The sequence below is a fragment of the Leucoraja erinacea genome, chromosome 2 (genome assembly GCF_028641065.1).
Source record: "Leucoraja erinacea ecotype New England chromosome 2, Leri_hhj_1, whole genome shotgun sequence".
Classification (NCBI taxonomy): domain Eukaryota; kingdom Metazoa; phylum Chordata; class Chondrichthyes; order Rajiformes; family Rajidae; genus Leucoraja; species Leucoraja erinaceus.
In genome coordinates, this window is record NC_073378.1 from 98,365,165 (window position 1) to 98,380,509 (window position 15,345).

The following is a 15,345-nucleotide window of genomic DNA, read 5'->3' on the forward strand; positions in this document are numbered from 1 at the left end:
CCCTCGGGCTCCTCCTCCTCCTTTTTCCTTCCTTCTCCCTGCCACCCCCTATCAATCTGAAGAAGGGTTTCAGCCCGAAACGTTACCCATTTCCTTCGCTCCATAGATGCTGCTGCACCTGCTGAGTTTCTCCAGCATTTTTGTGTACCTTTGATTTTCCAGCATCTGCAGTTCCTCTTCAACAACTTTGCTGACTTGATCAGCTTTGCTACTTTGCTGCAATGCAAATACCCTGATGCCTTCATAACCATTTATTCTACAGTATCTGTGTTGCTACCTTGGCCTTGGGATCTTTGGATTTGTATACCAACATACTTTAGTTCTCAATGAACCTAAGGACCCAATATTCATTATGAACAAGACACAAAATGCTGGAATAGCTCAGCGGGACACGCAGCATCTCTGGAGAGTAGGGTTGGGTGACGTTTTGGGTCGAGACCCTCCTTCAGACTGATATCGGGAGAGTGGGCTGGACAAACATAGAATGTAATCGGAGCCAGTAAGATTGGTGGGAGAGCTGGGGAGGGGATAGAGAGGGAAAACAAAGGCTATCTGAAGTTAGAGAAGTCAATGTTCATACCCCTGGGGTGTAAACTACCCAAGCAAAATATGAGGTACTGTTACTCCAATTTGTGCTGGGCCTCACTCTGACAATGAAGGAGGCCCAGGACAGAAGGGTCAAATTGAGAATGGGATGGGGAGTTGGTGCTGAGCAACCGGGAGATAAGGTAAGCTAAGACTGACTGAGCGGAGGTGTTCAGCGAAACGATCGCCAAGTCTACACTTGGTCTCGCCGATGCAGAGAAATTGACACCTGGAACAGCGGATACAGTAGATGAGGTTGGAGGAGGTGCAAGTGAACCTTTGCCTCACCTGGAAAGACTGTTTGGGTCCTTGGATGGAGTTGAAGGGGGAGATAAAGGGACAGGTGTTTTTGACTTCATTGAGAGGGGAGCGGTTGCAAGGGAACGTACAAGGGGAGGGGTTGGGTTGGGTGGGAAGGGACCAGTTGCCCAGGGAGTTTTGGAGGGAACGGTCTCTGCGGAAAGCACAGAGGGGTGGAGATGGGAAGATGTGGCCAGTGGTGGGATCACTTTTGAGGTGGCAAAAATGTTGGAGGATTATCTGCTGCATGCAATGGCTGATGGGGCTCCCCTCTCGACTCCATCCAAGGAAGATGCAACAGCTGTTCTTTTACCTCCCCCCTCGAGTGTTTCATGCACGGGCAGTTTTAAGCACGGACAGGGCAGGCCAAACAACTCATGGCAATGTCATTTCATTTCAATTTTGCATTGCAGTTTCAAGCACAGGCAGGGCAGGCCAAACAACTCATGGCACTGTCATTTAATTTCCAATTTGCATTGCAGTTTCAAGCACGGGCAGGGCAGGGCAGGCCAAACGACTCATGGCACTGTCATTTCATTTCCTATTTTGCATTGCATTCTCAATGAAGTCACATCCCACAGCTGCTCTCCCAACTCCCACCCACGCCTATGCAGCTGAGCCATAGACAACACAATGAACAAGGCTGCAGTCAACCCAATGAACAAGGCTCCAGGAACAACACTTCCTGGAGGAACATTCACCTCCGGCATTTTATTCAACACACCAATGGGATGCGCTCAGCGCTTCCCTCACCACCTCTTGCCTCCTCTCCTCTGCTGAGTTTGAATTGCAAGCAGAAGCAGTTGCTTCACCATTTACAGTAAAACCGTGAGGGAGGTGTTAGATCAACTCCACCTTCCTGCTTTATTCCGACATTCTCTTTTCAACCTAATTTCTATTTCTATTTGAAAAAGATTTATTGTTTTTAAATGATCTTATGTGTATATTTACATCTCTGATTACATACTGAGAACATAGTTGTACACTTTTGAATAAATGAGCAACAGGGAAATTATATGTTCAGTTTAAGAATGTTTGCATTCAATCCTCTTGAACAAAATACTTGAGTTGAAAGTCTTGTGAAACTTGTTCTGAATGACATAATTAATTAAGAATATATATTTACTTAAAAAGAGATCTATTTTTTTATGCTACTACTCAGAAACATGGAGGAAGAATCCAGTGAGTTTAGGAAGTGATAATGAGGCTACTGCCCAGAATAGATGGTGTGATTTGGTAGTTCAGTCAATAAACTCATTTTGTTTGCTTAGTTGAGCAAAGTAATTGCATTTAAGAAGCTACACAGAATTTCCAAAATCAAATGTGTTTTTTCTGACAATGCCATTTTCAAGAACTGTAGAAAGAACATTTGAATCATCCACCTTGTTGAAGGAACACTGGCTCAAAATAAGCTGCCATCATCAAATGAACCATAATATATATGCAACCCGTATATTTTATTGCAGATTGTACTGGAATAGTTTGACTTAAATATGTGCCTTGTCGGGGAAAAACGGGTGGCCAGACCATAAAGATTTGTTGACCAATTACAAGACCCAGTCGCCAATCCAGTAGTTAAGGATAATTAAAGGGTCTAAGGGAAAAATAAAATACTTGTTCAAGTTTGCAGAGGGTGAAGGGCCTGTCCCACTTAGGCGATTTTTCAGCAGACTGCTGGCGACTGTCAAGTTTGCGGCACTCGCCTGATAAACCGGTAACTGGAGCGCGACTGTCAGAATGGAGCACACACACACAAACACATTGCAAAGGCGGGGGTCAGGGAAAGTGGGGGGAGCGCTGTCTGAAATTCACACGGTGCAAAGCCAAGGTGATACAGACACACACTGCGATGAACAGGAAGGTTAAGATGGCATGCACAGTGTACGGTAAGTCCTTTAAAAGGGGGGAGAAGGGGTGGAGACACTTTTAAGAAGCCAGACAACTTTTCATAAGCCAGAGATACACAACTGTTAAGTTTGGTGGGCATTTAATATTACCGGTCGGTTATCCTTGGTTCTGAAAACTCGTGCTTACTTTTTTTTCCCCCAATGAGCCAATGAAAATGAGATTAACCAAAACTACCAACAGCTACCTCGACCACCTACAACTACATGGCGACCCCACTACAATTGCACCTACGACTATAAAAGTATCGATTTTCTCCAAGAAAAATTTTCAACATGTTGAAAAATTTGCTGCAACCATACTGAGGCTGCGACTAGTTCCCAGATTGCAGGAACTCCTCGCGACCATGAAGGAGACTCACCAGAGACCACTAGCAGACATGTGGTGACCATGTGGTGATCATGAGGCGAGCGCAGAGTCTCCTAAAGGGCCACCTAAAAAGTGACCTAAAGGGCCTGTCCCACTGCAGGGACTTAATTTGCGAGTTCAGAAGAGTTTGGGAGAATTTTAAAAAGTGTCACGGTCTTGTTGTATCGCCAAAGTAGAACACCTCCTACGACGTCCTTTGACTATGTAGAGAGCCTCCTACGAATATGTAGAAGACCTCCTTCGACTGTAGAAGACCTCTTTTGATTTTCTTCAACCTCCTTTGACTATGAGGAAGACTAGCTTCGACTAGCTTCGGGAAATTTGGACACAGAATAGTGGAGAGTGAAGATGACCACCTTCGGCTACCTTCGACTATACTAACACTATCTACGACTACCTTAGATTACCTTTGTTTGCCTTTGATTAACTAAGAGTAACATGCCGACCTACTATGACCTACTTCGACTAAACCTACGAATAAAAAATATATCAATTTTTTTCCATGCCGACCAATTTTTACTCGCGGACAATTTTCAGCATGCTAAAAAATACTCCTCGACCAAACTGAGTTGTCGAGTATGTGAGAACTTCTCTCGAGCAAGAAGGAGAGTTGTATAGATCTTCTAGGACCACGTGTCGACCATGCTGCGAGTTTGAGTGGAGCGTAAACTCTTCTAAACCCGCAATTTGGGTCCCCGCAGTGGGACAAGCCCTTATGCACAGTTGAAATAAGTCTTTGTTTTATTTTAAATCTTGGTTTAAAAATAAATAGCATGATTTTAGAGAAAGTTACGGTGTAAATAGGTCAAGTGGACTGAGTAATGAGCTTTAGTTGAACCTTTCGGTCCCTGGAGCCAGAAACTTATGATGCACTTGGCACGCGGAAAAGATTACATTCAGAACTGTGCAAGTTCTCATTTTGCAGCTGACTATAAAATCATCGATAAGATTTATTTTTGACAATATCTCAAAAAAGGAAAATGGCTCGTAATGATTGCATGTGAATGAATGCTGGGAATTTAGACTGGATTCAGCAGAGGCACGCGTTCACTGCAGCCTGCAGCTCTCTGTTGAAACAAGTTCTGATCTAATGAACAAATGCATCACTGCTGCTTGCTTTTGTCTATTTCCAGATATTTGCAGCAGTTCGATCTGGAGGCGCTTGTGCCAGCAGTAGCTTCTTGCCGCCGCTTCGCGTATTCATCGTCCCTCCAAGTCAGCCAAGGAATGAAGACCCTCTGAAGCCGAATGTGGTTCCTGTAGAGTGGGAATTCCACCCAACTGCGGCTTCATCCGTCCAGAAGTGGACCGGACATGTCGGGGAAATTGAGTGCGAAGACCACCATGACTAACCAGGAAAAGTGGATCACCCTGAGTCCTGCAGAATTCTCTCAGCTACAGAAGTACGCCCAGTGTAAGTGTTAAAAGAGACAATCAAACCACTCATAATGCCGCGGTTTCAGATGCTATTGCTGAACTAAAGCGGCGCGGGTTTAATGTGCAGTTGCGTTGCTTTAGGATTACATTAAATGTTAACACTGCACATCAGTTAGCAGAGCAACATAGAGTAACGGGAGCTGACACAATTAATGCCTATGTTTGTTGCATGAGTGATGGTATAGCATTGTTTATGTTGCATTTCACTGGAATTTTAAAGTGTCATGTTGCATTTTAAATTCAATATAAAATAAATGCTTCCGCTATTCCTTTATGAACCTATTAAATAACCAGTTTAGCAAATTAAATCATACGCTTTATAATACCCCGGGTTGCATTTCAAGCAGCGTTGTCATTTCTGAGATCGGAACACCTTCTAACTGTTCCTCGTGAAATTACCGTTTCCTCCCATCCTTCGTTTTTGCGTCATGTGCTTTGCGCTAGTACCAGAGATAAAGACTGGTCCGGCTGCTATTAGAATGAAGAAGGACCATGAGATTTAAAAAAAAAGGGCACACTTCCTATTTGTTCGTCCATTTCGCCTTAGCAATGAAGAACGTTGTTCTCACTCCACGTCGGTATTGGAACCAGAGGACAAACTGTGTCAATTTGTCTGTGCTTTGAGGGATCACCCGTTGAGAATCGCACTTCTGTGGTGCCTCGAAATCTTAACCAGCTTTCTGATGAGGAGCTTGGTAGATTTGGTACCTGTTACGTAATGTTATGCTGCGATGTTGTGGATAACATTACTTAAAACGCAATTGCCCAAGTGTTAGGAGCAGCTGCGTTATCTCCGGTCGGTTTTTATTTTCTGTTGTTTAAGCTTTATGCTTTATTTTGTAAAATAATAGCTTATGGTATTTCATTGATTTCATGTTAATAGAGCTGCGTGCACGCACTGACTTGATTTAAAACCATAATTTATATTTCAGCCTTCATCAATCTTTATATTTTTCACTTCTTAATCAGTAATATTGACGGTAGGTTATTTGTGCGGAGGATACCTGCCTTGTTCTGGACTTTTGAGTTCATTCCAAGATGCAGGTTACAACCAGTCCATGAACAGAATTCTTTCAAACAACCAAGCAGGAAATTTGAGCTACTGGAGTTGGTGGCATAGTTGGTGCAACTCGGCAAAAGTAACGCCGGGCATAAAATATGATAGCTTGTTGTTTCATTCCTTGTCAACTGTTTTGATTGGCTGAAGAATTCAAGAGAATACGGACAATTATTGTGCATTCCACTCTCTAGAACTCTCCGCCACCTCCGCGCATTCCACTCTCTCGGTTCCTCTTGCCCCAACTCCCACCCCTGCTGGGTGTTCACCATCCCCGACCTCCCCCTCTCCCACACCGAATGGTCTGTCCTCAGCAGAGGTCTTACCTTTGTCCCCCTCCGTCCCCATCTCAATGAGTTCCGCGCCCACCATGACTTGGAGCGCTTCTACCGTCGCCTCCGCCTCACAGCGCACTTCCATGGGAAGGAGTCCTCGCCCCCCAATGATGACCCTTTTTCCCGTCTCCAACGCACCCCCTCCTCGTGGAACCCCTCTCGTAAAGTCCCGGCTCTGGAACTCTTTATCCAGAACTGCCGCCGCGACGTCAACCGCCTCAACTTCTCCACTCCCCTGTCTCACTCCAATCTCTCCCCCCCCTGAACGCACTGCCATTGAATCACTCTGCAAAAACCCAGATTGGGTTATCAAACCAGCCGACAAGGGAGGTGCCATGGTAGTCTGGCGCGTCGATCTCTACAAAGCTGAGGCCACGCGCCAACTCTCGGACACCTCCTCCTACTTACACTTGGACCATGACCCCACTGACGAGCACCAGGCCACCATATCTAGCACCATCACCGACTTCATCAATTCCCACGCCCTGCCCGACCAAGCTTCCAACCTCATCGTTCCCCAGCCCCGCACGGCCCATTTTTACCTTCTCCCCAAAATCCACAAACCCGGCTCTCCCGGCAAACCCATTGTCTCTGCTTGTTCGTGCCCCACCAAACTCATCTCCACATACCTTGACGCCAATACTATCCCCCTTGGTCAAATCCCTTCCCACCTATGTCCTAGACACCTCAGACACTCTCCCCCACCTCCACGCATTCCACTCTCTAGGCCCTCACCCCCTCATCTTCACCATGGATGTCCAGTCACTCTACACCTCCATCCCCCACCAGGATGGCTTCAAAGCCCTCCGGTTCTTCCTCGACCAGAGGAGCAACCTATACCCAGCCACTGACACCCTCTTCCGCCTAGCGGAGTTGGTCCTCACCCTCAACAACTTTACGTTTGACTCCCATTTCCTCCAAACACAAGGCGTAGCTATGGGCACACGCATGGGCCCCAGCTACGCCTGCCTCTTTGTCGGGTACATTGAACAATCCTTGTTCAATACGTACCAGGGCCCCATCCCCGACCTCTATCTCCGTTACATTGACGACTGCTTTGGGGCCACCTCCTGCACCCACACACAACTGACTGACTTCATCCACTTCACCACCAACTTCCATCCGGCACTCCAATACACCTGGACCATTTCCGACACTTCCCTACCATTCCTTGACCTCACCATCTCCATCGCAGGGGACAGACTTCTGACCGACATACATTACAAACCAACTGACTCACATGGCTATCTGGACTACACATCTTCCCACCCTGCCCCCTGTAAAGACTCCATCCCCTACTCCCAATTCCTCCGCCTACGCCGCATCTGCTCCCAGGATGAGACGTTCCACACCAGGGCATCGGAAATGTCCTCGTTCTTCAGGGAACGGGGATTCCCCTCCGCCACCATAGATGAGGCTCGCACCAGTGTCTCATCCATACCCCGCAACACTGCTCTCTCTCCCCATCCCCGCACTCGAAACAAGGGCAGAGTCCCCCTAGTCCTCACCTTTCACCCCACCAGCCGGCAAATACAACAAATAATCCTCCGCCATTTCCGCCACCTCCAACGTGACCCCACCACTAGCCACATCTTCCCATCTCCCCCCATGTCTGCCTTCCGCAAAGACCGCTCCCTCCGCAACTCCCTTGTCAATTCTTCTCTTCCCTCCCATACCACCCCCTCCCCAGGCACTTTCCGTTGCAACCGCAAGAAATGCAACACTTGTCCCTTCACCTCCCCTCTCGACTCCATTCAAGGACCCAAGTAGTCATTCCAGGTGCGACAAAGGTTCACCTGTATCTCCTCCAACCTCATCTACTGCATCCGCTGCTCTAGATGTCAGCTGATTTACATCGGGGAGACTAAGCGGAGGTTGGGCGATCATTTCACCGAACACCTACGCTCAGTCCGCAATAACCTACCTGAACTCCCGGTGGCTCAGCACTTCAACTCCCCCTCCCATTCCCAATCCGACCTCTCTGTCCTGGGTCTCCTCCATTGCCAGAGTAAGCAACACCGGAAATTGGAGGAACAGCACCTCATATTCCGCCTGGGTTGCTTGCGTCCGGATGGCATGAACGTTGAATTCTCCCAGTTTTGCTAGCCCTTGCTGTCTCCTCCCTTTCCTTAACCCTCGAGCTGTCTCCTCCCATCCCCCTGCCCTCGGGCTCCTCCTCCTCCCTTTTTTCTTCCTTCTCCCCCCCCACCCCCCATCAGTCTGAAGAAGGGGTTTGGCCCAAAATATCGCCTATTTCCTTCGCTCCATAGATGCTGCTGCACCCGCTGAGTTTCTCCAGCATTTTTGTGTACCTACGGACAATTATTTGATTGGAGTTTTATTTCACAGATAAGCTTACAGGGTTTTTATGATTTTGTTTATTCCATTTTGGGGGATTGTTCATCACTGGCAAAGCCAGGATTTGTTGCTTTATCCTAATTACCCTTCAGTTGAGTGGGTTGCTAGCCACTCATGAGGGCATTTTAAGAGTGAACCACCTTGTTGGGTCTGAAGCCACCTTGAGGTCAGACTGGTCAAGGTAGCTGGAATGTCTCTCCTGAAAGACATCAGAGAACCTGTTGAGCTTTTAAATGAAATAGCAGGTTTTGAGGTTATCATTGCCAATAAACTTTCCAGATTAATCTACAATTCCAGATTAATAATTGAATTTAAATTCTACAACTGCTCTTTTGGGATTGAATTATGCATTAACCATTTGTAACTTAAAACTATGATTCAGACTCCATTATGTGCCACTTTGTCTGGCTGCTCTGCAGGGATTCCATGTTTAATTGCCAGTGAGAGTATAATTGGTAGTTAGCATTCAGGATAATGGGTACTTGAATTGGAGGAAAAGAACAATGGTGGAGTCTCAACTGAAACAGCCTCAACTGGTTATGACTTGCTTGTTAACATTTTCACCTGACGTCAACTCTGGTGATGAGCACACAATTCAAGGCTGTCATTCTCATAATGTACTGATGCAATGGTTTATTATTGAACTTTGAACAAATACCTTACACAGAGGCAGTATCTGCTTTCTCCTTTGTATGTCAAACAATCCTCATGATGGTTTCAAGAGCATGCATTCTTCTGCAGGATCCAAAAGCAGAACACATTTGAAATATTCAGCAGCTTGAGCAGCTCGAGGAGTTGAGAACTGAGGTAATATTTCAGAATCATGAACCTTTTGGCAATTCAAATAAAGTTGTTGACTTGAAATGGTAACACTTGGCATAGCCACTTCCTGAACCAGTGACTATTTCCAGCCTTTTCTGTTTTTTATTGCAGATTTTCAGCATTTGCAGTTCCTTTTGCTTTTAATATTTTTTTTCAGGTTCTGGTAATTATTTATCCTTCAATCATTAATCCTAATACAGTTAATCTGGTTATCATTGTGTATTTGGTTTTGCTCCAAGTAATCTAGCTTTTATGCTTCCAAGGTTACAACAGTGGAAACTATTCAAAACTATTGCTTATCAAGTGCTTTTGAATGTTCCCAAATGACAGGAACTGTCCAACATAAACAAAGGGTCTGTCATTATTTCAATTTTTCTTAACAACTTTGACATGAGCCAGCCCTACATGCACGATTGCTGCAAAGAATCGTGGCATATTAAATAGTATAGATGGCAACATTACAATTATAAAGTGACATTGACAGAATGAGAGAATAAATTGTGACGTATGAATTTCAAGGTAGTTAAGGGTGGAGATCATCTGTGTTGGGCCAGGAAGGTGAGATGCTGGCAGATTTTAATGATAAAGAAAAGTTGGCAAGATAAATAAATTTAATTTATATTTTGACAATAGACATTAGGTGCAGGGGTAGGCCATTCGGCCCTTTGAGCCAGCACCGACATTCACGTTGATCATGGCTGATCATCCACAATTGGTACCCCATTCCTGCCTTATCACCATATCCCCTGACTCCACTATCTTTAAGAGCTCTATCTAACTCTCTCTTGAAAGCATGCAGAGAATTGGCCTCCACTGCCTTCTGAGGCAGAGAATTCCACAGATTCACAACTCTCTGATTGAAAAGGTTTTTCCCCATCTCCGTTCTAAATGGTCTACTCCTTATTCTTAAACTGTGGCCCCTGGTTCTGGACTCCCCCAACATCGGGAACATGTTTCCTGCCTCTAGCGTGTCCAATCCCTTAATAATCTTATATGTTTCGATAAGATATCTTCTCATCCTTCTAAATTCCAGAGTGTACAAGCCCAGCAGCTCCATTCTATCAACATATGACAGTTCCGACATCCCGGGAAAAACCTCGTGAATCTACGCTGCACTCCCACAATAGCAAGATTGTCCTTCCTCAAATTTGGAGACCAAAACTGCACACAATGCTCCAGGTGTGGTCTCACTAGGGCTAATATGTTGTGTAATTTTCATATAACGTTAGTCCCAATGAATGACTGTCTGCAACAGTGTAGAATCTATCCATGATATGTAACGACAAGCATCACCTATCCATGTTCTCCAGAGATGTTGCCTGACCCCAAAGTTACTCCAGCACTTTGTGTCTTTTTACCATTGAGAGGTCACCACTGACCAGAAACTCAACCGGACTAGCCAGATAAATGCAGTGGCTACAAAAACAGGTCAGCAACTCTCCTCTTTTTGCTCCAAACCCTTCCTACCATCTGCACAACACAAATCAGTAATGTGATGGATTATTTTCCATTTATCTGGATGATTGCAGTTTCAATCACTCTAAGCATTGTGATAATGTAACAATGAATTAATAGTTGTCCCTGTATTGTTGCTGGTTCTTAAACCAAGAGCATGGGGTGGGGGATGGGGTGGGGGAGGGTGACATAATCAGCAAAATGATTGCTTTGTTTAACGTGGATAGCTCACTACTGTCAAGAAAGAACTGCAGATGCTGGTTTAAATCGAAGGTAGACACAAAATGCTGGAGGAACTCAGCAGGACAGGCAGCATCTCTGGAGAGAAGGAATGGGTGACGTTTTGGGTCGAGGAAGAAGGGTCTTGACTCGAAAAGTAACCTATGACCAGAAACTCAACCGGACTGCCAGATAAATGCAGTGGCTACAAAAGCAGGTCATCAACTCTCCTCTGGATGCTCCAAAGCCTTCCAAACATCTATCAATGTGAGAGTGTCCCAGCAAAAAGGATAATGGCTATTCAGTAAGATTCAATGCAGTATGATATTGGTATTAGCACAACTGTCCAAACGCTTGGTTGTTTCTTAAAGATATTTGATCATGTCAAAATAGGTTTTACGTCCCTGTGTAATTCAAGATATGATAAATTTAGCACCCTTCATTAAATACCTATTATTCATTAAATGCCTATTATATTGGGTGTTCGGCTTCCAAAGAGTGCTAATGCATTCTAAAGACATCAAAGGAGGACAATAGAGAAGATTCTGGCACATGGCACTGAGCTGAAAAGGACTAGTAAACCAATTCAAAGAAGAAAATTGGAAAGTGGCATGACCCAGATCTTCATAATATTGAAAGGTGTGATTAATATCCTATTGGCTGGGATTCAAAACTAGAAGAAACCAATCCAATACTTGTGGGATTTAGGCGAGATGAGAGAATGGAAGAAATAGGATTTGTCAATTAATGCTGGCTCAGCCTGAGAAGACCACATACCTTTAATGAACAAATAAAAAAGGAACACTTTGATAGCTGGTGAATATCAATAATAGTGGTGACACTGGTTGAGTTGTTCACCTTGGATATTGGTTGAAGTGAACATTAAGAACAGCAGCTAAATACAAAGTCTTGGAGGAACATTGAGCGTGTCGGTTCCTTGAGCAAATCTTGAGCAAAAAATAACCTGCTGGAGACACCGAAAAACACAGTGTTCCTCCAGAAGGTTGTTTTTTGCTCACGATTCCAGCTTCTGCAGTCTCTGGTGTCTCCATTTAGAACTGTAGCATGATTTAACTTTAGGAAAACCACAGTGAATCATTGGTGACGTTTCAATTTGTTATTCATCACATACCTGTGGTGATGGATAATTAATTGTCTTTTGGGTGCTTTTGTTGGCGAGAGCAACCACCCCACTTTATTTGCTGTTGTTAACTCCAAGTCAAGTGCTCAATTCCTTCAAAGAGCTAAAGGAGAGTTTCAGCTTTGAGCCATTAAATCATGGTAATTTACTGTTCCCAATCAAGGATAGCATCTGGTGTTTTGCTGAATCCCTTTAGAACAAGACCATCCCCATAAGACACCAATAAAATCAGATTCCAAACTGTAGAAGGTAACTCTATCAAAGCAATTGAAATTAAAGGATGTAGAAAATATCACTGGGATTGTGAAGAATATTGGCTCTGATCCTCCAACACACTTTGAATATTATTGCCAAATCTGATTCAATACCCCAACGGAAGTGCCATTTCTCAAAAAGTGGCGAGGACCCTGGCTAGTGGTGAAGACTTCCACCTGACTGAAAGTCTACCACTTGCTCCTTTCCTGCACCACTGGACTCTTTGTGGAATCTAATGAATCAACATGAGCTTCCACAAGCCTTTGGCCAAAAGCTGAGCCAACCCCACAATTAACCTTGCAGGGTTTAGTAGTTTCTATTCGGATAAATAGGAGAAATCAGCTTCTTGGAAAAGATTATTTGTCTTATTTAAGTTATTAAATCATCTTATTTATTATTTATTTATTATCTTATCTTATTTAAGTTATTTATTTGTTAGTCTTTTTTTTAAATTTTAATTATTTTTATTAGCAATTGTACAAGAATAAAACATTCGGCATATAAAATTATATAGTTATTGTACAGCTTCAATTTTAACCTTTTAACTTGAAAATAAGGGAAAAGAAAAGAGAAAGAACAAGAAAGAGAAAAATTGAAAGGTGCAAAGATAGGACCCCTAGACTACCAAAGTAGTGGAGCCAAAGAGTGAATAAAGATGTAAGAGAGAAGAAGGAAAAAAAAAAAAAAAAGAAAAAAAAAAAAAAAAAAAAAAAAAAGAGAAAAAGTGGAGATGTACCTGCCTCTCGTTCCACCTCCCCCAACCCATGGTTGGATTTAAATCCAAAGTTGTGTTGCACCATACTATCCTTGTAAGAATTCGGTGAAGGGTATCCATGTCTTGAAAAATTGATCTGGTTTTTCTGCCAAGACAAGCCTAATATTTTCCAAATGTAGTATCTCGGATATGTTTGTAATCCACATCTTAACAGTAGGGACTGATGTGTGTTTCCAAAATGTAAGTATTAGTTTTTTCGCCGTTATCGGGCCATAATTAAGGAAACGTCTTTGAAATAATGTTAGCTCAGAACAGGCTTCTGACGTACCTAGAGTGATCAGTTCAGTGTCGGGGTCCAATTTTATTTTAAGTATTTTAGAAAAAAATTCAAAAATTCCCCTCCAGAAATTCTGTAACTTTATAGAAGCAGCAAAATAATGGGTTATAGTTGCTTCCTGAAGGAGACATTTATCACAAATAGGAGAAACATTTGGGAAGATTTTATTCAGTTTAGACTTTGAATAATAAAGTCTGTGCAGTACTTTAAATTGTGTTAGCGAATGCCTAACGTTAAGAGAACAGATGTGTATATATATAGAAGACTTTCCTCCCATCTCTTTTAAAATTGTTATGCCGAGTTCATCTTCCCAAGCTCGTCTAATTACTACCGACGATGGGGTTTGTATATTTAAAAGGTTATTATAAAGGTACGATATTAAATTATTTGAATCCGAGTTTCTATTCCTGCATTCGTCTAGTATGTCTGGAACCAAATATTGAAAGTCTTGGGAATATGATTTCAGATGGTTTCATATTTGAAGATATTCTAAAGTATTGGCTACCTTTCAGATGATATTTCGACTGTAATTCTTGAAATGAGAGAAGTTCCCGTCTCATAAAGATCTCCAAGTTTTTTAATTCCTAATCTTTCCCAGTATGTGAACGTCTTGTCTAAAATAGACGGCTTAAACGAGGGATTATTGCCGATTGGTGGGAGAAGAGATACATTTCTCAGTTTAAGGGTTGACTTCACTTGTTTCCAGATTCAGATTTTTCTCATATACTGTTTTCTTCAGATTTAGTGGAGAGAGAAGAATCGCACCTATATTAAAGGGCAAACAATCTACTCTCTCCATTATTAACCAGTGTACCTGCTGGCATGTGTTGTCCATCCAATAGATTACGTTTTTAATATTCGTTGCCCAGTAATAGCACAAAAAATTGGGGAGAGCCAATCCGCCAGTTTCTTTGGGTTAACATAGATGTTGTTTATGCATTCTGCATGTTTTATAATCCCAAATAAAGTTTGTGATCAGAGAATCGAGTTTTTTGAAAATAAATGTAGGGAGATAAATCGGTAATGATTAAAATAGGTACAGGATTTGTGGAAGGATATGTTTTTTTTTAATTGATTTTTTTTTGCATGTGGGTGTGTTATCGCCATGTGAAGTGTGAAAATGAAATTCTACCAATTTAAACAGATCCTGATTTTTACTGACGGTGAGTGTTAAAGATTCTCTGACAGCTTTCACAACTGGTGTTCCAAGGCTGTCGAAAACATTTTGATTTCTGTGAGACTGGCCCGAAGCTGCACTCGGCTATGCACAAGTGCTGAGAACTCCTCGGGAAGGCTGTGCCTTGGGCCACATTGGAACAACACAGCTTGGCTCAAGGGCATGCAGCAATATTCTTGGGCAACTAACAACACAGCTTGGCTCAAGGGCATGCAGCAATATTCTTGGGCCACAGAAGATGGCCTATCAGTTCTGATCTAATTAAGCAACTAACCAGTGAAGATGCATGAAACTGCATAGGTTATATTCTTGAGACAAACAGCAAGTGCTGGAGTAACTCAGTGGATCAGGTAGCATCTGTAGAGGACATGACAACCAATTTATTTTATATCGACAATAAGATGCCTGTAAGCATATGGTTCCTTTCTGTTGGAGTTTATGGCAGAGCGTCGTCCTATAAGGTGCATAGGCCATTTCAGGGTCTAACTGCCTAATTTAATTTACACATTTTATTTTTTAAACTTTAGTTATCATTTTGTAACAGTTTTTTTGTAAAGGTTTTGCAAAAATGTGAATATCTAGTTTGCTGGTTTTTAGAGGTGCTAGTATATTGGCATGTAGTGTCACAAAAACATCACTGCAAACAACCCTCAACAGAACAATTTCGATCAGGAAAAGTAACAACTTAGAATTTTCATGAAAATTGGCAGGCTGCATATTTTGGAATCAGAAGATATTTAATCAGTAGCAGAACCAATTATATCAATGAGGAAATGGATGGCAAATTGAGCTTTGCATGTTCATCCTTGGATATATAATGGGGAAAGGACATTTTATTTTATTTATTGTGATTCTCTTATCAAATAAGGGCTTTGGGG

At 43.0% G+C, this 15,345-nt stretch overlaps 1 protein-coding gene across 1 annotated transcript in view; it reads left to right on the forward strand.

Moving 5' to 3' along the window:
* The first annotated feature begins 4,155 nt into the window (after nt 1-4,155).
* Nucleotides 4,156-15,345, forward strand: part of dgkb (diacylglycerol kinase, beta) — a 518,449-nt gene continuing 507,259 nt past the window's right edge. The window contains exon 1 of the mRNA XM_055661892.1: nt 4,156-4,573. Within this exon, the coding sequence (XP_055517867.1) occupies nt 4,474-4,573 (100 nt within the window). The 5' untranslated portion in view covers nt 4,156-4,473. The remainder of the gene's footprint in view (nt 4,574-15,345) is intronic.